Raw genomic sequence first — 24903 nt, forward strand, 5'->3', positions numbered from 1 at the left:
AAGGAGAGTCAAAGTGGGCTTGCGCGAATGTAGAGTGAGTTGCGCGGGTTGTGGGAGCTGCTGTTGATGAAGAGCAGATGGGTGTGGGAGTATTATGTGGGAGGAGTGTGAGAGTGAGATGAAGAAAAGGGAGAGCGCGAGGCAGCACTCAAGACAGAGGGACGCGCCAAGCCCCGACACTGCCACGCACTGCTGCCTGGTGATTGGCGGACTGCGCACGGACGCACTTACCCGCAGAGTCCATGGGAGTCGCGAATGACGATAGCTCCTGCCATTCAGGCAGTAGGCGATGACAATGGAGCAATAGCAGTATGGCAGTCACTCCGGTGCGTATTGGCTCACCCACATTCCGCTTCACAACATGTCCAAGCTAATGCGCGAACAGTGGCAGTTCAAGTTCTTCGACGTCTCGCAAGTCAAGCTCCCCGACGACGAGAGCTCCTTCCTGTCCGAGGTATGACGATACCTCCTCCGCGCATGCACAGTCTCATAAATGTTATTAGATCGGAAACATCACGTGCATAGTATCTGGGTCGGAGAGCATCTTCCTTGGCAGCGCAGATGGCATCGTCCGCATCGTGTCGCAGGCCTTCAAGGTCGTGCGCGCGTTCAAGGCCCATGACGCAGGCGCGATCACCCACATGAAGCAGGTCGAAGGCACCTCGCTTCTCGTTACGATTGCCGAAGACCTTTCTGGGGAGCCGGTACTGAAAGTATGGGCTTTGGACAAGCTGGAAAAGAAGACGGGCATTCCGCGATGTCAGAGCACCCTCACCGTCCACAACGGGCGCAAGCAGTTCCCCATATCCGCTTTCGCAGCGCTCGACGACCTATCACAACTCGCGGTTGGATTCGCCAACGGTGCCGTTACTGTAGTTCGTGGTGACCTCATACACGACCGCGGCGCGCGACAACGGACGGTATTCGAGTCGGAAGAGCCCATCACAGGCATCGAGTTCAGGGAAGGGAGCATCACGACCTTGTATATCGCAACGACCGGACGCATAATGACACTTGTAATATCTGGAAGGGGGCAAGGACAGCCGGCCAAATCGCTTGACGAGTATGGCTGCGGTGTGGGTTGCATGGCGGTGGATAAGGCGTCGCGGGACGTTGTCGTCGCACGAAACGATGCCATATACTACTATGGTCAGCACGGCCGCGGGCCACCGTACACATATGAGGGCGAGAAGAAGATGATCTCCGTGTTCAAGGACTATGTCGCGATAGTCGCACCCCCCAAATCAAATGCGATGCCTCGGTCAAACCCTCTCCGTGCTTTCGGCGTCGGTGCCGCCGACGACGTCTTCAACACTTCGAGCTTCACCCTGCTCAACACAGAGCTGAGGTTTGTCGCACATCAGGAGCAGCTGACTTCGCAAGTGAAGGCCGTCATTTCCGAATGGGGCGACCTGTTCGTCTTCACGATCGACGGCAAGATCTTCAGATACCATGAGAAGCCCTTCGCTCAAAAACTCGACATACTGTACCAGCGCAATCTATACGTTTTGGCCATTAATCTGGCCCAGAAGGCTGGACTAGGCTCGTCACAACAGAACATCATCCTCCGGAAGTTTGGTGACTACTTGTATTCGAAGCAAGATTACGATACAGCTATGCAGCAGTATCTGAAGGCTATTGATAACACAGAGCCATCTCAGGTCATCCGAAAGGTATGTAATTGTGGCATGGCGATACGATCAATATTAACATCATGCAGTTCCTTGATACGCAACGGATACATAACTTGATTGAGTACCTCGAGGAGCTTCATGACCACCATAAGGCCACATCAGATCACACAACGCTCCTGTTAAACTGCTATGCCAAGTTGAAGGATGTGGAGAAGCTTGAAGAGTTTATCAAGTCACCGGACGATCTGAAGTTTGACCTCGATACGGCCATTTTGATGTGTCGACAGGGCGGTTACTATGACCAAGCGGCCTTCCTTGCTCGGAAACACGGTGAGCATGAGTTGGTCGTCGATGTACTGATCGAAGATTCGAAACGATACGCCGAAGCTCTGGCCTACATATGGCGACTGGAGCCCGAGGTGGCCTACTTCAACCTCATGAAGTACGCGACAGTATTGCTGCAGCACCTTCCCAAGGATACGACGCAGTTGTTTATCGACTATTACACTGGAACATTCCGACCCAAGCAGGATGCTATAGTCATACCCAATACGCCTGCAACAGGAGGAGGCGGTGGTATGAGTATGGGTCTCGGAGTAGCTTCTAGCGCTGTACAAAATCTTGCTGCACTACTTCCACTGCCATACATGAACACCAACGCGTTGGCATCGCCTCCGAGTGGTGAACAGAAGAGTACCATGAGCCAAGCCCAGATCGTCGAGACGACCTCAGATGAGCCCGCTCCAGAGTACAAAGTACCGAAACCGCGAACTGCGTTCTCCGCATTCGTTGATCACCCTCAAGAGCTCATAGTCTTCCTCGAGGCATGCATCGCATCCGATGATCTACGCGAAGATGACAAGGTCGATCTTTACACCACCCTGTTCGAGATGTACCTCCACACTGCATCGTCGAAGAAGGATGGCGAGCGACAAGAGTGGGAGAACAAGGCCAAAAAGCTCGTCGAAGGCAAGGACATACCCATAGACACGTCCAACGTACTGCTACTCTCCCATCTGTCCAACTTCCGCGATGGCGCGATCCTTGTACGCGAACAGCAAGGCCTTCACTTCGACATCTTCCGCTCCTACACGGCAGCGAACGATACGCAAGGCGCCATCCGCGCACTTCGGAAGTACGGTCCCCTAGAGCCAGCGCTTTACCCTGCGGCGCTTGCCTACTTCACCTCCACGCCCTCCGTCCTTGCCGAAGCCGGCGACGAGCTCGACTCGGTCTTGAAGAAGATCGACGAAGACGGCCTCATGGCGCCCCTCCAAGTAATTCAAACCCTGTCCACCAACGGCGTCGCGACAATGGGTATGATAAAAGCCTACCTCAGCACCACCATCGAGCGCGAGCGCGCCGAAATCGCCGCCAACCGCCGCAACATTGAGACCTTCCGCGCCGACACCTCAACCAAGAAAACCGAGCTGGAAAACCTAAACACCAAGCCCGCAGTATTCCAAAACTCACGTTGCCAAGTCTGCATGAAGAGTCTCGAGTTGCCTGTTGTGCACTTCTTGTGCAAGCACAGTTACCACCAGAGTTGCTTGAGTACGGATGAGGATGTGCATGATGCGGAGGTGGAGTGCCCGATTTGTAGTTCGAGTAATGCGACAGTCAAGGCGATTCGGAGGGCGCAGGTAGAGAGTGCCGAGAGGCATGATCTTTTCCAGGATGCGCTTAAGAGGGGGAGGGATGGGTTTGCGGTTATTAGTGAGTGGTTTGGGAGGGGCGTTATGGGGGTTGGTGGTGCGGACTAGGTGCTTGGGTACGTACAGGATTAGCAGCAACACGGCACAGACGGAGAAACTATTTGATGTTTGGGATTTGATATACATGTGAGCTAGACTGAGTTCTACTCTGCAATCGATCTAACGTAGATATTAAACGCCTTCCGCGGATGCGGCTCGATGCCTGTGCCACGTTGGCGACCGGCCCGCGCCCGTGTTCGTGGACCCACTACCGGGCCTCTCTTTCCGCATCACACCATCTCACCATACGCTCTCGGTCCTTTTCAACACTGTTCGGCGACATCAAATGGAAGCCATACACAACTTCACTTCATCTCTAAAAAGACCAGTTCTTGCTGCTTCAAACCCAAGATCAATCAAGTACCGTGCCGTCGGCAATGCCAACCATGAACCCGGCAGATTGGCTAAATACCCGCCAGGATCCTTCGGCATCCACCTGCAAAAGAGTATTGTTGAGCGAGCAAGGGAAGTGATCTCCCATCTTCTCTCGTCCAAACTTCCGGAGCTGCGTCCATTCACATTCAAGCTGCAGCGCTATGGACCCTACGCGACTCCACTCATAAATCTACATTGCGGCACAGCTGCATATGGCAGAGTTCCATGCATGAGGATGCAGAAAAATGGATCAGCGCGAAGATGAAGATATTATAAGCGAAGGGGATATATAAGGTAGGGTTTGTGTAGTGTTGTTCCGTCAGGACTGTAGTCTCACGTTCGTTGTTCGGTCACCGCTTTATTTCATACCTCGCGTCCAGGTATCTACAGGCGCAAAACGTCTTCATCACTTCGAGATGAGATTGTTCGGTATACCAGCACTGGCGCTTGCCAGTAGCGTCACCGCCGTCAAAGTTACAGAACACGATAAGCTGGCCGTACTTGGATTAGAAAACCTTCAACGTTATGTAGCGGAGAACGGCTCTCCCGACCCAGGTACATGTACTCCAGAGACGGCATCAGTACGAAAAGAGTGGTGAGTGGCAAGCATCTGGAAGACGTCTTTGCAAAATTAACACCATTCAAGGTCAACGCTCTCGAAGCCTGAGAGGAGAAACTACATTGACGCTATCAAATGTCTGCACTCTAAGCCTGGTCTTACACCAGCTTCGGTTGCTCCCGGAGCAAGGAGCCGCTTCGACGACTTTGTCGTGACACACGTTAAGCAGACATACTCCATCCACGCAACCGTACGTCTGAAAGCAGCCATATGTCGTCACATCGAACGACTGTTTGACTAGCAGAAAAACCACAACAGCGTCCAAGGCGACACGACAAGCTAACTTTGCCAGGCCAACTTCCTATCCTGGCACCGCTACTACATTTGGGCCTACGAGCAACTACTCCGCAACGAATGCGGCTACAAAGGCTACCTCCCCTACTACAACTGGGCCTGGTGGTACGAAGACCCCGCCTCATCCCCCCTCTTCGACGGCAGCGACACCAGCATATCCAACGGCGGAGACTACGTCCCCGGCCGAAACTACACCTGCGTCGGTGTCCCAACCGGCTCACCAGACTGTCCCATCAAGCTCGAGCCCGGAAGCGGCGGAGGCTGCGTTTCCGGACCCTTGGCCAACTGGACTGTGACTCTCGGGCCCATAGCCACAAAAGTAACGGGTATCAAACCGAACCCGCAGGCTGATGGGTTGGGATATAATCCCAGATGCATAAACAGAGATGTTAACAAGAATTCTGCGTATTTGTCGAGGGATGAAGTCATCACTGAGCTCCTCGAGAACAGCAACGATATTCTCACTTTCCAGAACCGCATGCAGGGCGATTTTCCCAATAGATATCTGGGCGTTCACAGCGCTGGTCATTACACTGTGGGAGGAGATGCTGGTTCTGACTTCTTTAACTCGCCGGCTGACCCTGTAAGTCTTCCCTTTACATTGCTGATTTATTCGGGACATTCGCTGACTCCTCATTAGGCCTTCTACTTCCACCACGCACAGATCGATCGCACATGGTGGATCTGGCAGAACCAAGATCTCGAGAACAGAAGAAATGCGGTTGATGGTACTATCACGTTCAACAACGACCCGCCGAGTCGGAAGGGTACGCTGAATGATACGTTGACGTTGGGTCCGATGCTTCAGGATGCGTTTGGGAATATCACGATCAAGGATGCGATGAGCACACTCGGTGGGCCGTTCTGCTATATCTATGTGTAGATAGATGCAGCGACGATGTATCGAGATCAATGAATGTAATGTAATACTCTACCACGAACCTTTGTGATGTAATGGTCTGGAGTTGCCATCCCGAGTGCCAGTGTAGGAACGGGTGTCCCCATGATACTAATCGTCTCAAATATCAACAAGCCGAACATGCCTAACATCCATCCGCTCAACGCATTCCCCCGTATTCCCAGTCTCCCTCCCTTCTTTCCCCTGCCCAAACCGTTTCCATTCCACCACGCTCCTCCACGGGAAGAGCGTTACAAAAACATCCTCCTCTCCCTCTTTCTTCCCAACACACCACCCGCCCCCGACCCCGCCCTCCGCAGCAAACCTATCCAACATCTCCTTCATTTCCTTGAATTCAGCTTCAAAAGCCTCTCTTTTCCCAGCCTTGATAGTGTAATGTGTAATACTCCACACCTGCTCCCCCCTCTTCGCCCTCTCCAGTTCTTCCTCTCCTCTCGGCAACGGCAGCTCCGCATTCGGCACATTGAGATGTTCAAGGTTGGAATCCACTGTGATGTAATCCTTCAAGCTTTCCAACAGTGCTTGATTATCTGCGCTAGGGATGAAGTCGTTCATGTGCTGGTCTAGCGAGTCCCATTCTCCCACTACGTAGATGCAGCTCGGATCAGAGATTTGCTGCATGTAGTAGAAAGCGCGGTTTGTGTAGTTCTGCAGGACCGTTTTCGCGTGGGAGAGGTTGGTGCAGAGGGTGGGTGATTCGAGCGTGGTGCCGGGGGTGAGGTGGAGGAGGGCGAGTTCGGTGATGGGCATTTTGGGTGGTGGTGGATGGGATGTTTGGAACGGAACTATTGCTGTGGTGAGTGGGTTAATGCGGCGTTAGTAGGTGATCAAAGCGAGATTGCGCGTCTTTATAACATTGGTAAGATGGACGCTGCGAGTGCAAGGCAGACATGGCTGCGTAATCGCGTTCAGGCAGAAGGACGGTTACGCGGATGAAGGAATCGCGTACGAGCGCATTGCATGACGCAACAGCAGGATGCCTGAGCTCCAGGGCTGGCTTAGTCAGCCACCAACGCGACTTTGGCGTCTTTGACTCGCGTCAGTGACCTCCACGCCACAGACACTACGTATGAAGCAGCTCGTTCCTTATGCGTGATACTATCCATGGTACCTCCAAGGCACAACACCTGCTTGCTCCGTTCGAGCTGGAACTCATAGCATATACCCTCAGGACACCTTAGGCGAGGGTGCTAGTCAGATCTCCTACGGTTGCATCGATCCACCAGCTTTATCCGGCAAGTGTACGCGAAAGAGATATCGAGCTCATAATGGCTTCTCCTGCATTGGCTAAGAGGCGATTTCGGCGCGTTGCGCGGTCTCCAATGAGCTCAAAGGTGGGAGCTGTACTGATAAGCAGCCTGTTATCTTCGGAACGGTTCCGAATGCACCCCTCGCGATCATGCATGAAGGCATTGGATGCCGGTAGTGCCCTCGCACACTTGGACGATGACATCTATAAGTAACTGCTTCGTTGCTTTGCTAACAAGTTCTTCACTTGCTGTTGATTTCAAGGATTCGTAGCACCAGGTTCTAACATGGAGCATCTGCCGGATATCGTACCTCATGCTAGGTATATGCCTTCTGGTCATATAGTAGTGGTATCAATCATTGCAGCTGTTGCATTTGTAGCGTACAAGGTATTCTATTCATCTGGACCCAGCTATGATCAGCGATGTTGATAAATACTCAGGTATTGAGTCGCACCGACATCCCATACATACGCGGTATACCAGAGATACCAGGTGCTCTGCCAATTACAGGTCACCTCACCCAGCTCGGCGACGACCATGCGACAGTGTGCGAGAAGTGGTGGCGGCTGTATGGCAACTCGGTCTTCCAGATTCAACTTGGCAACACGCGCGCTGTAATTGTCAACTCCTTTGAAGACTGCAAGAAGATCCTGGTCTCGAACTCGCAAGGCCTGATTGATCGGCCGAAACTGTACACCTTCCATGGCTTGATCTCATCGACACAAGGATTCACTATCGGAAGCTCACCATGGGACGAGAGCTGTCGTAACAAGCGCAAGGCCGCATCAACTACCTTGAGTAAAGGCATGATGAAGAGCTACTACGACATGTTCGACCTGGAATCCTACTGCATTGCCCGAGATCTCTGTCGGGACAGCAATAGTGGGGAGGTCGAAGTCAGCATCCGACCCTACATCCAGCGCTACGCTCTTAACACAACCCTCACATTATGCTATGGCATCCGCATGGACGCCGTCTACGATGATCTTCTCCGCGAGATCCTCGAAGTTGGATCAGCTATTTCGCTCCTCCGCTCCGCTTCGGAGAACTATCAAGACTACGTCCCCATTCTGCGATACCTGCCCAACAACGAAAAGAACCGGCGCTCGAAAGAACTACGCGAGCGAAGAGACAAATACCTCAACGAGCTTCTAGACAAGGTTCGCGAGATGATCAAGAACGGAACCGAGAAACCATGTATAAGCGCCGCCATCCTTAAAGACGAAGAAACCCGCCTTACAGGTGTCGAAGTGAGTTCGATCTGCCTGTCTCTCGTCTCCGGCGGGTTCGAAACCATACCTGGCACGTTAGTCTCCTGCATCGGTTCTCTGTCTACACCCGAAGGCCAGATCTACCAAGAACACGCTTATGCCGAGATACGCAAGATGTACCCGGACGATGCAGCGCTGAAGCAAGCGTGGGCAACAGACTTTGAGAAGGAAACTGTGCCCTATCTGAACGCGATTGTGAAAGAAGCGGGACGATACTACACAGTCAGTAACATGAGTCTACCGCGTAAGACGATGAGCGAGGTCAGGTGGGGCGATGCGGTCATACCGAAGGGGACGATGGTCTTGATCAACGCTCAAGCTGGAAATCACGGTAGGCCTCTCTTCCACTGCACTAAACCCATGATCCTTTCGCAGAAGACTGACAGTCCACAGACACAGACTACTTCGGTCCCACGGCCGCAACCTTCAACCCCGAACGCTGGCTCATACCCCCAACTACCCCATCTTCCCTCCACACACCGACTCCCCACGCGAACCCCCCTCACCTCTCCTTTGGCGCTGGCTCCCGATCTTGCCCCGGCGCTTTGATAGCAAGCAAACTCATCTACGCTGCGCTGTTTCGCTTGCTCAGCCTGTATAGGATTGAGGCCAGTGTGACGAATCCGCCGAATACTGATTACGTGGATTATAATGCTATCAAGAGTGCGCTGGTGGCTATACCGAGGGACTTTGGCGTTAGGCTTGTTCCGAGGGATGGGGAGATGGTGAAGGCGGTGCTGGAGGAGGGGAGGGTGAGGACCGCGGAGTTGTATAAGGAGTAAAGCACAGCGTGGCGGCGACATTGACTTCGTGGGTGTAGTTTTGGAGCATTTTGTTGTGATGTAGTCGTCTTGGAGCATGATGAGCTTGGTGGTCCAGGTACTTTGTCTTCGAGCATGAGGTGAATAAGGCTTTGGTTCACACAGTCTCGTGCTACCCAGGTACCTCTGGTATTGATACTTGCCCTTCGAGAGGGCCTGATTGTATGGGGTAATCGAAGGTCAAGAGTCGATCATCAGCCTCGCGCTAGCGACACTTTTTCGCGCCTGCCTGTGATTCACTCACTTCAACGCTGGGTGCGGTTAGCGTATACCGGCGACAAACGCTCTTTCCTTGTCTATCTCGCACCACCGGTGCTCGGCAACGTCACACAACCCACCTCTAAACTTTCAGTTATGAGACCCCGAAGTACTCTAGGCATCACTATCGCGCTCGTCGCCTTGGTCATCGGTAGACTAATCGACAGTCCCGTGATTACCAGAACTTTCGGTGTCGACTCCTCGGACGCTCCTCCCCAGTTCAGCCCTCCAAAGTTCAATGCTCCGGAATTTGCTCCTCCTGCTCTCGCTCCCCGTGTCGATGGCGGCGACTTCAATCCAGGCAACTGGGCCGATGACACTAAATGGCAAAAGTACCTGGACAAGGGACATCACTTGACGCGTCTCATGGACGCCACCGACAGAGGCGCCGGGTGGCTCTCGAAAGATACAAGACAACCGCCTTCCGCAGCGAGCAAATGGACCGGCGAGCTCAGAGCTGAGATTCCATTGTGGTACTGGCACGAAGCGGATGTTGACACGGGCTGGGATGGCGATTTCGAAGCCAAGGGGCTCAAAACGGCGTTTGAAGGCCACGGTCTCAACTCGCAACCGAAGTTTGACGACGAAGGCGAGCGGCTGGGTGGGGACATTGAATGCTTCAAGATTACACACTATGACGAAGAACGGGAACCGGACCCACGCCCCCAATTTGGGGGTATGATGGCTTGCAAAGACCAGGATTATTACGTTGCGGGCAAAAAATACTTGGTATGTCATACTCGATCCAACAGCACCTGTAGCTGTCACAGACTTCGATGAAACAAGCATTGTTTGATTTTGAAAGCACGTAGCTGACACAGTCCAGTCAACTTGCGGTTACTATGAGTTCACTGTCAACATTGGCGCAAACGGTGGAGGCATCATGGCAACGAACATCGAGAGTCCGGGCCATGCTGTTCTTGGTAACATGGGATGGGGTCGGCCAGCAAACCCCGGAGAGCTGCCCGAACTTCGTACCGCGTCCGACATCTTCTGGGGCTTTTGGGTTCGCGACAACCCCAATATCAAGAACTTCCGCATGTACGCCGCTCATCATGTCATCAACCCTGATACCTGTCTTCTAGTCGCTCGGGCGATGAAGAACAAAGGCGTAAAAAAGTTATCGCCGTGGCCGGGTGCTGTTTTCCCAATTGGGACTGAGGAATACACGGCACTCATTGGTAAGCAATCTCACTTTCATATACCCTTTTGCAGAATACGTTGTCTTCTGGCAAGTTAGTCTAACGTCCGGGAAATGCTTGAAGACCTCTCGGCCTAGATTTCAGGTCGCGGCTGTAATTTAAAACGATACTGACTACCTCCAGCCTCACCCATCGGCGCGACTGCAGCATACTTTTTGGCGACCCACAAAGCCGAACTCGGTATCAAACGCATCTCCAAAGTAACGGTTGTGACCAATGAGAAGTCTCCCAGTAGGAATCGGAGGCTCATGTTCGATATGCACATCTACTTCGCTGTTGAAGACGTCCCACCAGACGATGTGACGAAGCCTGGCGGAGACGACTCTGCCGTCAAGAGAGAGACAGGACGGATCGACTCTAAGCTCATTAGCGTTAGGGACAACGGGACAAATCTGGTTCGCTTGCATAGCATGATGGCCTAGAGCTGGGTGTGGCATGTGGAAGGACGGGCGTGGCTGGAGGGGGAGGGAGGGCTTTGCGTGAGTAGACATGTACGTAGAACATGGTGCGGATACCCCCAGAATCTAATAGCACTTGCTCCAATCTCTTGCGGTATGACACTAGCATCCTGGAAAGGCTCCAATCTGTATCGTATTCGGCAAAATTATAAGTAGGGCGGATGGATACATCGTCTTTGGAAGTATACACTTATCAACATTTAGTGACGTGTATTCCGCAACACAAATTCCGCCGTTAGGCAGCTCCCTCGAGTTCACGTACTCTCGCTAGTATACCCTCCTTCCATCTCGTATAATCCTCCTGCTGGCGCTCCCCCAAATAGTCAGTAGCGTCCTGCATCATCGTCCCCAACCCAATGTAATCACTCCCACCAGATCTCAGCCCCATACCCTTCGCTTTAGCCGCCGCCGCCGCATCATTGCCCATCTCCACACCTTCCATCTCCTCCCCATCGCCCTGCGGCTTCACGCTGTCGAACCACTGCATCTGCAGCCACCCCTCTTCCTTCGCCATCTTCATCGTCTCTTCGATCTTGGCTTGTAGCTCGCCATCCTCGACGTCCTTTGTAGCAGGGAGGACTGAGACGGCTTTCACTGCTTTTGCGAGCCATTCGTTGTATTGTTGTATGGAGACGTCGATGTCTTTCATGCGCGAGTATACGAGGAGAAACACCACGACGATGAGGCTGAGTACGCGCGTGTCACTGACTTCTCCCGATGACGAAGTGGTGGTCGTGGCTCGTTTCGGTCGCTTGCTGGGTGTTTCTGCGGCGGCGGCGGACATGCGGGATAGAAGGGGGTAGATGGATTCTACGCCTGTGTATACGTGCGGTATCAGACTTGTGTATTCGAACGTTTTAGCCAGGGAGCGTATCGTAGGCATCACCCATTCTGGTGCTTCGCCATTGTTGTCATCGAGCCTCCTTGCGGTTCTCGGTGTTTTCCTCGCGCTCAACGGCGTTTTTGGTGTGTTGCGTGCTGATGCGGGGGCTGAGGCTTTTGGTTTGCTCGGTGTTGTTGGTTCGCGAGGCGTTGTGCTGTCGGGGAGTGCGCTGCTGAGGTAGTTGTATAGTTTCTTGTATATCCGTGGGGGGCAGGGGGGTCGTGATGCGATGGTAGGGAGGTTGAGACGTTTCTTTAGCCTTTGGAGGTTAGCACGCTGTTGTCTCGTATGTTGAGCGCTATTTATACCTTTCACATGCTAATTGAGCACACGCGTATGGTCGTGCGATCTCCTCATCTGGCTTCATAGATGTCGCGACGCTTCGCGAACGCGTGAGCAGCGAAAGCGCCAATTCTATCAATTCGGGTGGCAGAGGGCCGCTCAATGTGGGTATCAAGCCCGTGAGGGCTTGCTCGATGCTTGCTCGGCTCATTTTGAAAGGTGGTCAATATGGGTTTGGGTTTGGACGTAGGCTCGGAACAGAATGTTGGTTCATTGTCGATATGCAGGCGCGTCAAGATCTCGCGCTGTCACGTGGACGCTAAGGCCGCCCCTCTTCATCGTCTTCCAACATCGACGCGTCTTCCTTCCACGTCTCCTGACCACCTCTACTATGCCGTCAATTCCGCGCGTCACGTCACATCGATCTCCTCGGCATCAAGTCTTCGTCCGAAGCCTGACACAAACAAGCTCGCCATCCGTGACCTGCACCGCCGTACGGGTATGCACTATCTTGCATTCTTCATATCGATCGACGTGAGTTACCACAAAGATGTTGAAATACAGGAATATTTCGGGATGTTACCTGCTGGCTACGAGCTCATCCTGCATGCGCGATGGCACATGTCCACTCTTCTCGACGCCAAATCCTTGATATTTAGAACACGGCATACACTGTAACATACCGCTTTTCGTTTCCAGCTGTATCCGTACTGATGCTACTAAACTTGTTCGTAATACATCCGTATAGAGGATCGGTACGACTACATCAAGCGCTACTTCTCGTCGTTTTCTTTCGTCATACCGTTGCAGTAACACCTCTAGCTATACTCACCGCTGCCGACATCCAATCGGCGATCGCGATCCTGCAAAGACGAAGTAGCAAACCGCGCCAAGCACACCAAAGCTATGTTAACGACACAGATATTGCGCCATACTACTGCTACTACTGTCTCGAATACATTCTAGCGTCGCACCGTAGAGGCGCGGTTCGGCTGTCAGGCTGCTCCTACTTCCGAACACGTCAACTCGGCTTGACCGACATATTGCGCATATGGCTCCTGATCGTTATTATCGTGCTTGATAGGGCACCGTCGTAGGCGCATTCGTCAAGATGGCGAAGGTGACATGGAATCGGTATATGTGTGCGACGCTCAACGTCCGTAATAGGCAGAGAAGGGGGTACGAAAGCCATGCTGACGACGGGATCTTGCATTTTGACAGCTCGGTTACCTGGCGAGAATGTCTGAGATGAGCTCATCGCGATTCACATGTGGTATTTAGACCTGCTTCACATCCTCTCACCACAGGTATCAGTAAACGCAAGCACATCCAACGCAAACATCACAGATATCTTCGAGGCCTTCTAGATTTATCTTTCAAAGCTTTTCACTCTACGCATCGAATCGCCTTCAAAAAACAAAAATTCTATATACTGTCTTCATCCCAGCGAAACTCACTAAAAGACAAGATGTATCTTGCTATCTTCCTCACAAGCTTGCTCACCAGCTTGCCCATCACACTTTCAGCTCCTGTATCGACCACTCCCGAACTCTACGGCGAGCCATACAACTGCGGTTACGTTCTCACCATTCGGAACAGTAGCGCCTATGCTGGTATCTCAGCATATCCTCCAGCTCAGGCTGAGTGTACAGCAATCTACTACAACGATACGATCCCAGGATACCAAGACGCGTACGCTTATAGCTTGTTTGGGGGCTGTGAATGTTCATTTCACCTGTAAGTATAACACACTTTGAGAGATACATGTCGCTCGATACGCTACGTACGCAAGAATACAATACTGCCCGGCAACTACATGCTGTTTGGGCTTGTGTTCCAGCAGTATTATAACAGTGGCTGACAACTACTAGAAGCGAGGACGACTGCAAAGGAGCTACCGATCCACCGATGTACGAGGGACCGGCTGGAGAGCCTGGCGAAGAACCCTGCTTCGAGGATCCCAATCCCAAATGGTACAAGTGCGCGACCTTGGCTTAATTGCATCATGACGGACCCGGACATGTCCGGAGTCTTCGGCGCTCGTCACATCTTTGCGTGTCGTAGCAGCATGGCAATGCTGGCATTAGTGGTGGCTTCTTAGCGATAATGTATGTTTACGGCGTTGGTAGGCCAAATCATGCTTCACTCAGCAAAACAAAACTTATCTTTCGTCATGGTCTCTGGCTACACGTATGCGCGTGACTGATACATCAGCCGGGATAGCTTAGAACCTACTCGTAATACGATAGTCGGGCACCTTCATCGTGTTCTCATTCGTACGTGTAGGGAGGGGATAGACTGCGAATTCATTCACGCTCCCCTCAGGCGCCGGCGAACATCTATCGTTGCGGCACGGTATTCACAAAGACCCCGATACGAGTGGGGTCTGAAGTGGTTGGAGCTGACGTTCGAAGAGGTGTATCGGCCCCCAGATACGCCACACCGGTGCATGATTCATGCGCTGGCAATATACACGCACATACGCGAGCGTTGATCAATTCTTTGCAAGAGCGAATTTGTAGTTCCCCGCACATTTTGGACCCACGGCGTGGGAGGCGCGGCCCGAGCCTTCCTTGGGTACGTTCGCGCATTCCTCGAGTGATTCACACACCGGCTTGGCGCATTCCCGGGCGTTGATATAAGAAGTCGCGGATTGACTCCCGCTCCTCCCAACAGACCAGACCGTCCCCTGACAACTCTTCTCCGACAGCTCACTCCTGACCATCTCGACAACATGTATCACTTCTACTCCTTCCTCAGTCTATTCGTCTTCCTTTCACTCACTCTTGCCGCACCTCGATCCTCCCGACCGAGCCCTAGCGTCTTCGCCGCACGTGACGAATGTCACGCCCAGGGAGATATCTGTGCCGAAACCTGGATCGGTAACAAAGTACACCAGCGTCTTGAATGGGGTGGCTGTATCCCCGTCAAAGACTACAAGAAGATTACCGGATTCAAGGCCTTCAACTGCGATTGTTACTTGTACTAGTAGGTGGCGCGAAATTAAAACAACATACACATGTATACTGATCCATCTCAGCGCCGTCGACTCGGGCACATGCAACAACGGCGGAGACGAACACATCGACCAGTTCACGCGCTGTAGCGGGCTTCTAACTAAAGAAGAGCGGCGTTGGAAGAAGGCGCCCAACTACTACAGCTGCTCGCCTGGACCCCTCACTCAAGGCTGAAGGGCTGAAAGCTAGCGCGCGCATGCTATATATGTTGGGGTATGTAGCGTTGGGAACTTTCCAAGCTTGCCGCATACATACAGTCCATGCAGCGAACTAAGCTACTTGGAGGACGCGTTGTAGCTTCCAGAGCGCGCTAAGATGCTTTCTTTGTTTTTTTGTTGTTTGCTTTATCTCGCGTTCCACGGTAACGGGCTCGTGTTGGGAAGGCGCTATCACGGTCGAGACTTTGTGCAACGCTGGAATAGTAGTACAACGGCAATCGTCTTCCTGACGCATCTGGTTATAAACCTCTTTACAGTCACAGTCCTTCTTCTGCAGTGAGAGCCCAAGAAACATACGTCTACCATGCAGTTGCCCACGATGTTGTCCACACTATTCATCTTCGCTTCCGTGCTCACCACTTCCATCGCTATTGCTGCTGAGGCCCTTCCGTAAGTACTAACTCTAGGCCTTATTCTCAACCTAACTAACACCCCTCAGCCCCGTCGCCCACGTCACCGACTGCAATGGCAAAACCTACATGCTCGACACCACCGGCCAGAACAACGTCCGCGTCATCACTCAGGACAGAGCAGACGGCTACTACATCCAGCCTGTCAGCTACCACGTAGACTCAGGCACCACGTGCAATTTCTACAGCGAATCAACCCGCGGCGTTGGGTATCCCATCGGCAAATACTATGGCCCCGTAGACGGAGACTTTGTGGGTGACTGGGCTGCGTTCTACGAGTGCTGGGATGTGGAGTCTGAGATTGAGTATCCTCCTAGGCGGAGAGGGCAGAGTTTCAGAGCTTAAGTGAGTTAAAAGCGATGAATGATAGCATGTGGATGTTCTGATGGTACGTGTGGTCCAGGAACGGGCTTGATGTCGCAGCTTGCTGACCACACCTGCAGTAGTGGACGTGGTCTCCGTGGATCGACCCCAGGCTTCATGGTGGATGATTGCGTGAAATTTGGAGTGGATTTTTGATTTCGAGATTGGTTACATGCCTATTCCTTTGGCCAGAATATGTCCAGTAGTGCATGATGTGTATGAAGGTGGAGGGGGATGGTGGACCGGGCCGGAGAAGGAGGCATGTGAGTTAGCATTCTTGTACATAATTAAATGATATCCTGAGCGTCTGCACTGCACGTTCAGATAACGAACTCATGAAATGACGACAGTGTTCACCATCATGATGTCTGTTGAGTGCAATCGGGAGTCCGAGGTATTCGCATTGGTGGCCTTATCGATAAGCATCGCGACCCACTTTTCTTTTCGTCGCTCCGTCGCGAACTTTCCAACTTCCTACATGCGCCCCAGATAATCCACTCACTACCCACCACACACCGCCAACATGATCCGCAAACAAGCCCGAGAACGTCGCGACTACCTCTACCGCCGCGCGCTTACCCTCCGCGACGCCGAACTCGCTTCGAAAAGAGCAGCGCTGAAAGCTTCGCTCGCCAGCGGCAAGCCACTGTCAAAAGATGTCGCCAACGACCAGAACCTACGACAGGATTTCAAGTACGATGAGAGCAGAGCGGATAGAACGGCAGAAGAGGAGCTGGGCTTGGACGACGAGTATGCGCAGTTGTCGGGCGTGGTAGATCCGAGGATATTGGTCACAACTTCGAGAGGTACATAAACCTAAGACAGCTGGGAAGACAGAGCGATATGCTAATGCTGGTATAGATCCATCGAGTAGATTGGGGACGTTCGCCAAGGAAATCAGATTACTGCTACCTACGTCGATACGATTGAATCGCGGAAACATGGTCCTGCCAAACCTCGTCGAAAGCGCGAAATCCGGTGGACTGAGCGATATCGTCCTTCTCCACGAGCATAGAGGAACACCCACTGCCTTGACAGTATCACATTTCCCCCACGGTCCAACCGCCAGCTTCTCATTACAGTAAGGCACTTCGGCCCATTTCCACGTCTATCTACTGACACAACCCCAGCAACGTCGTCCTCCGCGCCGACATCCCCAACGCCTCTCGCGGCACAGTCTCCGAATCCTACCCGCACCTAATCTTCGAAGGCTTCTCCACCAAACTCGGAGAACGCTGCGTGCAAATCCTAAAACACCTATTCCCGCCCCGCGAAGCCACCGCCAAAGTAGGAAACCGCGTCGTCACGTTCAAGAACATTGAGGATACGATAGAGGTCAGGCACCATGTTTTTGTCAAGACAGGGTACCAGTCTGTGGAACTGGCGGAGGTGGGACCGAGGATGAGCATGAGGCTGTTTGAGATTAGGGCGGGGACGTTGGACAATAAGGAGGGGGATGTTGAGTGGCATCTCAACCAGTACACGAGGACGGGAAGGAAGAAGGAGTATTTGTAGAGGCCAATCGAGAAAGCCAGAGCGCGTGTTTTGTGTGGAGAATAGAAGAGAAGAACGCATATATGGCGCAAAGGATTATTTTTAGTATGAGATACCACAAATCAAAAGCGATGTTCGGAATCTAATGATGAACAACGAACAGGAACTTTCTCCGGATGCGTCGAGCGTTTTAACACGTTTATATTATAAAGTGACGCTATGGCACTACTCGATTGTAACCCTTACACCTTTATGATCCTTCGTCATCGGCACAAACATATCATGATCATATGCCACATCCTCTTCTGTCGTATCAAACAATCGCATCTTCGGTATCACACGCAGCACCGTCGCAGCGAGACACAGATTAAGCTCACACAAAGCCAGACTACAAGAACAGTGTTAGTCATCCATCTCCAACTCAGTACAAACACAATCCACTTACTTCTTCCCCAAACAAGAGCGACTCCCCTTCGACCAAGAAAGTATACTGCGCTCCGGCTCCTTCCTCCTCTGATCATTCTCATCCAACCACCGCTCCGGCACAAAAGCATAAGAGTCAGGGAAAGCGCGTTCATCGTGATGTGTAACGTACGACGACATGCCGATCGCATAGCCCTTAGGAAGAACGTATTCAACAGGCTTCTTATTCCATTCGCCACGGTACAGCAGCGTCTCCTCCGTCGGAATACGAGCTGTACGACTAGAAACGCCATAAGATAGTCTCAGTCCTTCTTGGATGACAGCGCCGAGGTATGGTAGTGTTTCCAGGACTGTCCATCCGGGCAGGTTTAGCGGGTCTTCTACAACGGTTTCGAGTTCTTGGGTAAGCTTAGCGAGGATTTGGAGGTTGGTTAGGAGATGGTATGTCATCACGGCCAAAGCCCAGCTCGTGGTCTCTGTGCCGGCACCTAGTACAGCTTGTGCCTCATGGACTAAGCGTACCACGCCCTTATCCCCGGCACCGAGGTCAGACTGCAGGAGCGAAGCAAATATCGTCGGTCGATCGTACGTGATTCCCGCGTCCAGATCCGCCTTCGCTTTGAGCACTCTATTGGGCAAATCAACCTGCAAAGTCTTAACCATCAACGCGATATCCTTGGGCAAATAGTCGATAAAAGTCGTCGCGAGCGCCGCACTCTTACTTGTCCAAGGAAAAAACCGAAACACGAAAACGGGTCTAAGCACTGCAGCCGTGGGCTCTCGGAAATTCGGGTACCACCCTTCCTGATCGAGAAACCCAAAGCTTTCGCCGAAACTGTAACTGGAGATGGCGTCAGAAGTAAAGCAGCTGTATGCCATGGCGATGTCGAAGGGTTCGTTGTCGCCGGATTGCCGCAGTAGTTTGTCGCAGAGCTGTTGGACTAGGCTGTGGATTTCGGGTTCGAGCCGTGTGATCATGGCTCGGGAGAAGAATTTCGCTAGGGGGACGCGCCGGAGTCGGTGGAGGTCGTGGTCGATGGTGCCGAAGCCGGATAATGAGATACTGGAAGAAGTTAGTGAGGCTATATGGCCGGCATGTATGTGTGGAATTGGTGGCTTACGAAGAGCCGTTGACCTGGTGCTTTGGCTTATCGCGCTTTCGGCTTCCAGTTGCGTATATCTCGTCTGCGAAGCGGATGTCGTCGCAGTGGACTTCGTTGGGGTTGATTCGCACGATGGGGCCTGGTAAAGAAGTTGTTGATTAGCTTACGCGCTGGTGTAAGATAGCCAGTGATGAGCTCACCATAAACTCTATGCATCTTACTGATCTCCTTCGTATAACAACCAAACTTGACAACATCGTGGTAGAATTCCGGCCAGTACGTCGCAGCTGCCAGTCTTGGTCCAGGAATTGAACTCAGCGGGTGGAGCGGCGAGATGTTGTAGATAGCTTCTAGCATCTTGAACACTAGCCAGAGGCCTGCGAGACCCAGTATATGACGCGCTGATGGCAGCCATGGTGTTGACGATGTCTCAATACTCGTTGAATCCATGCTGCGTCACAATGTGAGGAAAGAGACGATACTTTCGCATGGAAAGACATTGCTTTTACCCTAGTTCCAGGGTTCTCTTCTCTTACAAGGTAGAAAGCCGCTATCCTATGCAGCCGCTTCCTGCGGCACACGCTACGTATCTAAGTGGGGGAAAGTGCCGGAGCGTGTTATAATGGGAACATATTTGGGGGCCATAACGATTATTCGGTGCCAGACTACAGTTTTGGATACGAAACATGTGACAAAGAAAAACAGAACGGGACGCCAGCACATAGCTGGTTGGGATGGACGTTGAAGATGATGTTCTAGGCTTGTAGATGTGGGGTGCGGCTTGTCTCGAGTCATGGAAGCTAAAGATCTTGATCGGAAACTAGTCATCCGCGAGTGGGCGCGGTGCGGTGGCGCGTAAGGACCGGTGTAGCTATTTTGATCTCAGGATGTGTTTCTGAAGAGTTGTTGCACGGTGAAGGATTTGACGCGTTGTAGAATTTGCGAAAAGCATTTCGTTGTCATTCATCATGCTCGTAAACAAGTATCTCATACATCTCATGATATGCCAGACCTGCAGGCGGTGTTCAACTGTACAACTGTACATTTCCCGGTCCATCAAACCTTTGTCTTCTTCCATCACGCGCTCCTAGGTAGCCTGACCATCTTTCCCCTCGCGGCCAGCGCCAGCCAACCAGCGATAAGGCAAGCGCCACCAATTGGCGTGACAGGCCCCAGTGACTTGTACTTCTTTGCATCCAGCACAAGCAGGTATATGCTTCCAGAGAACATGGTCATGCCGGCGGTGAAGAGGGCCATGGCGATTTTGTTTTGCGGCGCGACAACGGATGTCATGGTTAGGACGACGGAGTGAACGAGCTGTTGAGTTTGTTGTCAGCATGTGTCCATATTCCATAATGATAGAATGAGATGCGGTGTCCTATGCGAAGAGGTGCACAGAGATGACTTCCACCACCACCCCTCCACCGCCCCTCCGCCTCCCCTCCGCCTCCCCCACCCACCCAAAATGTTGCGCCTGCATACACCTCATTCACTGGTACTGCAGTGACACAGAGCGGCGAGCTACTCGCAATGTCAAAGGTACCCTCTCGTTCAACCACTGTGACCATCAAAGATACCGGCTGCAAACCCTACAAGACAAGAACAAATCACATACCTGATACTGAGCCGCAGTCCCCCAATTCGCCAACGCACTCGGATCCCTAATCCGACTCTTCAACCCATGCGCCCCAAACGCACCCAGCGCCACACTGCTCGCCCCCAGCAGCGTGCCAATCGTCCAGAAAGGCGACATGCTGCTATACGTCGTGCCGTAGGATCTGCTGCTGCTGCTGCTGTAGCCGCTCTCGTAGATGGGATCGTGGGAGCGTGATTTGCGGGAGGACGAGGAGGAGGATTTCTTGGATGAAGACATAATATGGTGGGTGGGTGGGGTGAAAGAGTGTGGGTGGTTGGATTGGGGGGTTGGGGAGGGAGGTGGGAAGGTGGGAAGGTAGTGGTGGGATGGGTTTGATGGGGGATGCGTGCCGCGGTTTGCTGCGGCGGGAGACGGAGGTGTGCGTTGTCTGATTGGTCTGTGCTCACAAGGGACGGGAAGTGGAGCGTTTGATGAAGGTTGTTATATTTGTGTGTGGTATCGTAGATGCTGGAGTTTGCACCTTTCGTAGTTTTTAAACGCCTTAACGCCGTTTTGATGCGAATGGTATGCCGCGCATCTCGCAAAGTTTGCGACCAAATAGACCAGTGTAGTGTCCCATCACCCACGACCTAGTCCGAATCGATCTCCATAACTTCTCCCTCCGCCTGCTTCTGTGGTTGTGCCTTCATCGCGCTCGTGGTCGCTTTCCTCTTCCCTTTACCAGCCTTCTGTTGTGCCGCCTTGATCTCCTCCTCAGAAACGAGCGCTCCGTCAATGCGCAAGAAGCCCTTGCCCTTTCCTTTTCCATCCATTCTGCCTTCTACATCTCGTATCCTCACTCGTAGCTCTCCCTCTACCTTCTCTCCGTCACCGTTCTCCCACCAGCCTCCCTCGTCCGACAATTTGCCATCGTATCCCTGCTTCGTTTGACCGGATTCTTCCGAATGCCACGACCAGTCTGAGGGCAGACATTCCTTGAGTATGCTCACGGGGAAGGTGTTGAGATGTGCGAGTGTGAGATGCGTCTTCGCTTGGTCGGTGATGTGCGCGGTGAGGTATGCATTTCGGGTTGGGCGCCATACGATGAAAGAGGCTGTGACCCAAAGGAACGGCGCTGCGTATTCATCGACATGCCTGAGGAGTAGCGGCTCAGCAGGCGCATTGTCGTTGGAACTGGATTCGCTTCGTTTTTGTGACTGTGACTTGTTCTTGGATTTCGGATCCGATACGGCGGGTGGTGTACTTTGCAGCTCTACATTTTTGTATGCGAGTACTACGCCCTTCGCAGGTGGGAAGTACGTGAGGAGTAGTGGTGATAGTACTGTTGCGCATACTGCTGAGAAGGGATCCGCGAGACACGAGGGTGGGATGCAGACGTATTGCGATATGCGCTCAATGTGAAACAAAGACGCGTCTTCACTCTGTACTGGAGCCATTTTTAGGAGAGACCAAGCCTGTCACGTCGCGTAATGTGGTTTGCGATCGCGTTGTCGCGGAAATGCTGAGCTGAGAAAAAGTTGGAGATGTCGGCACGCGCAGATACCGACATGTGGGGGTCAACGCTAGCGTGCATGCGGTTAGTCAATACCGCAAGTAAGCTGGAGAGTGAAAGACGAAGATGCATAAGGATTCAATTGAATAACGCTCATGGCGGCGTCCTTATCTTTAATCATGTCATCCGATACACAAGCAAGCCTAACGCCAAGCGGCATAACACCAGATACAAGCGCCATCTATATGACGCTCATGATGCTACCAATATTCAGCTCGCCTTCGAATTATGTTTTACATTCGCTTTCCCCGCGCGTTCGGAATCGATCATCTCCGTCCTCCCTTCTCCACTTCCTTGCGCTGGAGCTTGGTAACCACTCGCTGCAGAGCTGTCTTGATCTCGCCCTTCTTAAATTGTGACAAGTCGTAGTAGTTAGGTGAAATGTCCTGGCAAAAGTTAGTGATATATTTGTCAGAGCAGGAAAGAATGCACTCACCATAAGCCACTCTGGCTTGACGGATGTCACTGTTCGGATGTAGTTCTTGGTTGTCAAGACGAACTCGTTGTAGATGACCCATTCACTGTCCTCTGCAAGAACAGTGCTAGGGTGTAAGAGAACGTTCTGCTCGTCCTTGACGGTGATGTAGCTCTTGCCGTTGCCGTCGCGCTTGGCAACTTGCATGAAGAAGCCGGCAACAAGTGCACGCTGGATGTTCTCGTAGTACTTCTTGTTCTCGAACGGTGTCGACATCAACTCTAGTTCCTCACGCTCCATTATGCGCTTCAGTTGCAGACGGACGTTGTCAGCTTGCTGAAGCGCTCGGTAAGAGAGGAAATGGTCGTGGCACCACTGCTTTGGGTTCGCTTGCGCCTCCTCGCTCTTGAATGCATGGTAGACGTTGAGCATGGTAAGCTGGTCGCCCTTGGGGTGTGCGAACAGCTCCTTCATCTCGTCTGCGCGCTTTCGGTTGTTGGCTGGACGAACGAAGATTTGTGGTACAGAGAGCAGCGCAGTAAGCGATAGGATCTCGTTTGAGCAGTAAAACTCGGGCGATGTGATGAGCATGACTGCCAATGCGGGATCCAGAGGGAATTGCGAGGCAAGTCCTCCGAGTGTGGTCAGCTCACCCTCGTCATCAAGACATGCCAGGTAGTTGAGCTCCTCCAACGCACGCATCAGGGTCTCAGGCGCAGGCGGGTCCATCAGATCGAAGTGTACCAAGTCATCAACTCCAAGCTTCTTCAACTCGAGAACGGTACTAGCCAGATTTGACCTGAGAATCTCGGGGTAGGTCTGCTCGATGAGCTCTTTCTTAAAGGCTTGCTCGGTGTACAGACGGAAGCATTTACCGGGACGCGTACGTCCGGCACGACCAGCTCGTTGTTGTGCTGAGGCCTTGGAGATGGGCGAAACGAGGAGGGATTCGACACGGATACGGGGGTTGTAGACCTTTTGCTTGCTGAAGCCGGGGTCCACGACGTAGACGATACCGTCAATGGTGAGAGATGTCTCAGCAATGTTGGTAGAAACGATGCACTTGCGTCCGGGGCGGCCGCCGTGTGTTGCGGGCGGAGGCGCAGGGTTGAAGATCTTCTGCTGCTGTGCTGGCGGCAGGGTTCCGTAAAGCGGGTATACGACCAATGGTCCAGCACCACCTTCACGAGAAAGGTCCTGGGCCTCGAGGTTTATCTTCCTGCACGCATCCTCAATCTCCTCCTCACCAGTCAAGAATAGCAGAATATCGCCTTCGGGCTCGGTGGCGTGGATCTGGAGGACGGTGCGCAGGGCGGCTTCGACGTAGTCTCGCTCGGGAGCTGGCGTATAGAAGACCTCGACGGGGTGGGTTCGTCCAGGTACGGCGAGCAGGGGCGCGTTGTGGAAGTACTTCTGGAACTTGGTAGCATCGAGCGTAGCACTCATGATGATGAGCTTGAGGTCCGGCCGCCTCAGGACGACCTCCTTCAGCAGACCCATGAGGATATCGGTAGCCAGGGTTCTCTCGTGAGCCTCGTCGAGGATGATGGTGCTGTAGCGCGTGAGGTTGTGGTCGTTCATGGCCTCGCGCAGCAACATTCCGTCGGTCATGTACTTGAGGATTGTGTTGGGCCCCGTCTTGTCCTCGAAACGGATGCTGTATCCGACCTCCTCGCCCAGCTCGACGTCCATCTCCTCAGCCACACGCTGGGCGACGGACATGGCCGCGACACGACGCGGCTGGGTACAGGCGACCATTTTGGCATTCTGCTGGGGCAGGTCGTCAAAAAGGACGAACTGCGGGATCTGCGTCGTCTTTCCGGAACCCGTCTCACCGACGAAGACGAGGATCTGCGACTCCTGGTACAGCTTGAGGAACTCGTCGCGCTGCTGGTGGACGGGCAGGTCTCGCCTCTTCTTGAGGATGCTCATGTACTTGCTCGAGAGCGGGCGGCCGGTGAAGGCGTTGTTGGGACCGTCCTCGGCGGCGTTGGCCTCCGCAGTCGTCGTCGCATGCTTCTTGAAGCCCTGGAGGCCGGTGCCGGTGCCGCTGTACTCGCTCTTGACGGGCTTGTCGTCGTTCCAGTGCGCCAGGTAGGGATTCGCCGCCGCGTCCATCTTGCCCTCGCCGTTGGCCTCGGTCTTGACGCGCTTGACGCGGGCACTGTCGTCGTCGCCGTATTCGCGCTTCGTCATGGCAGTCATTGTGGTGCTGGCGGTGTTTGCGCGTGTGGATGGCGGCTGCACTCGCCGTCCCAGAAAAAGTTATGCGACGGGCCCTTAGCTCCACT

At 53.0% G+C, this 24903-nt stretch overlaps 11 protein-coding genes across 11 annotated transcripts; 6 read left to right on the top strand and 5 right to left on the bottom strand.

Annotated features, from left to right (window-relative positions):
• Positions 1–361: 361 nt before the first annotated feature.
• Positions 362–3397, top strand: J4E90_006221 (uncharacterized protein; the record flags this gene model as incomplete). The annotated part of the gene is made up of 3 exons (XM_051435770.1): positions 362–454; positions 504–1673; positions 1721–3397. The coding sequence occupies 3 exons, from the start codon at positions 362–364 to the stop codon at positions 3395–3397; spliced, it is 2940 nt and encodes a 979-aa protein (XP_051290628.1).
• Positions 3398–4179: 782 nt separating this feature from the next.
• Positions 4180–5559, top strand: J4E90_006222 (uncharacterized protein; the record flags this gene model as incomplete). Its single annotated transcript, XM_051435771.1, has 4 exons — positions 4180–4358; positions 4410–4572; positions 4675–5259; positions 5317–5559. The coding sequence occupies 4 exons, from the start codon at positions 4180–4182 to the stop codon at positions 5557–5559; spliced, it is 1170 nt and encodes a 389-aa protein (XP_051290629.1).
• Positions 5560–7267: 1708 nt separating this feature from the next.
• On the top strand, positions 7268–8898 carry J4E90_006223 (uncharacterized protein; the record flags this gene model as incomplete). Its single annotated transcript, XM_051435772.1, has 2 exons — positions 7268–8447; positions 8510–8898. 2 exons carry the CDS (start codon positions 7268–7270, stop codon positions 8896–8898), a joined length of 1569 nt encoding a protein of 522 aa, XP_051290630.1.
• A 393-nt stretch (positions 8899–9291) lies between these two features.
• On the top strand, positions 9292–10819 carry J4E90_006224 (uncharacterized protein; the record flags this gene model as incomplete). The annotated part of the gene is made up of 3 exons (XM_051435773.1): positions 9292–9924; positions 10022–10169; positions 10521–10819. The coding sequence occupies 3 exons, from the start codon at positions 9292–9294 to the stop codon at positions 10817–10819; spliced, it is 1080 nt and encodes a 359-aa protein (XP_051290631.1).
• A 271-nt stretch (positions 10820–11090) lies between these two features.
• On the bottom strand, positions 11091–12231 carry J4E90_006225 (uncharacterized protein; the record flags this gene model as incomplete). The annotated part of the gene is made up of 2 exons (XM_051435774.1): positions 11091–11997; positions 12047–12231. 2 exons carry the CDS (start codon positions 12229–12231, stop codon positions 11091–11093), a joined length of 1092 nt encoding a protein of 363 aa, XP_051290632.1.
• A 3343-nt stretch (positions 12232–15574) lies between these two features.
• Positions 15575–16010, top strand: J4E90_006226 (uncharacterized protein; the record flags this gene model as incomplete). The annotated part of the gene is made up of 2 exons (XM_051435775.1): positions 15575–15645; positions 15695–16010. 2 exons carry the CDS (start codon positions 15575–15577, stop codon positions 16008–16010), a joined length of 387 nt encoding a protein of 128 aa, XP_051290633.1.
• Positions 16011–16551: 541 nt separating this feature from the next.
• J4E90_006227 (uncharacterized protein) lies at positions 16552–17543 on the top strand (the record flags this gene model as incomplete). Its single annotated transcript, XM_051435776.1, has 3 exons — positions 16552–16834; positions 16890–17109; positions 17159–17543. The coding sequence occupies 3 exons, from the start codon at positions 16552–16554 to the stop codon at positions 17541–17543; spliced, it is 888 nt and encodes a 295-aa protein (XP_051290634.1).
• A 420-nt stretch (positions 17544–17963) lies between these two features.
• Positions 17964–19405, bottom strand: J4E90_006228 (uncharacterized protein; the record flags this gene model as incomplete). The annotated part of the gene is made up of 3 exons (XM_051435777.1): positions 17964–19008; positions 19067–19187; positions 19270–19405. The coding sequence occupies 3 exons, from the start codon at positions 19403–19405 to the stop codon at positions 17964–17966; spliced, it is 1302 nt and encodes a 433-aa protein (XP_051290635.1).
• A 720-nt stretch (positions 19406–20125) lies between these two features.
• J4E90_006229 (uncharacterized protein) lies at positions 20126–20921 on the bottom strand (the record flags this gene model as incomplete). Its single annotated transcript, XM_051435778.1, has 2 exons — positions 20126–20365; positions 20664–20921. 2 exons carry the CDS (start codon positions 20919–20921, stop codon positions 20126–20128), a joined length of 498 nt encoding a protein of 165 aa, XP_051290636.1.
• A 353-nt stretch (positions 20922–21274) lies between these two features.
• On the bottom strand, positions 21275–22081 carry J4E90_006230 (uncharacterized protein; the record flags this gene model as incomplete). The annotated part of the gene is made up of 1 exon (XM_051435779.1): positions 21275–22081. One exon carries the CDS (start codon positions 22079–22081, stop codon positions 21275–21277), a length of 807 nt encoding a protein of 268 aa, XP_051290637.1.
• A 382-nt stretch (positions 22082–22463) lies between these two features.
• Positions 22464–24817, bottom strand: PRP43 (DEAH-box ATP-dependent RNA helicase prp43; the record flags this gene model as incomplete). Its single annotated transcript, XM_051435780.1, has 2 exons — positions 22464–22583; positions 22634–24817. 2 exons carry the CDS (start codon positions 24815–24817, stop codon positions 22464–22466), a joined length of 2304 nt encoding a protein of 767 aa, XP_051290638.1.
• Positions 24818–24903: the final 86 nt, after the last annotated feature.

Source organism: Alternaria incomplexa (genome assembly GCF_024043165.1).
Source record: "Alternaria incomplexa strain BMP 0042 chromosome Unknown scaffold_8, whole genome shotgun sequence".
In the NCBI taxonomy this organism is placed as follows: domain Eukaryota; kingdom Fungi; phylum Ascomycota; class Dothideomycetes; order Pleosporales; family Pleosporaceae; genus Alternaria; species Alternaria incomplexa.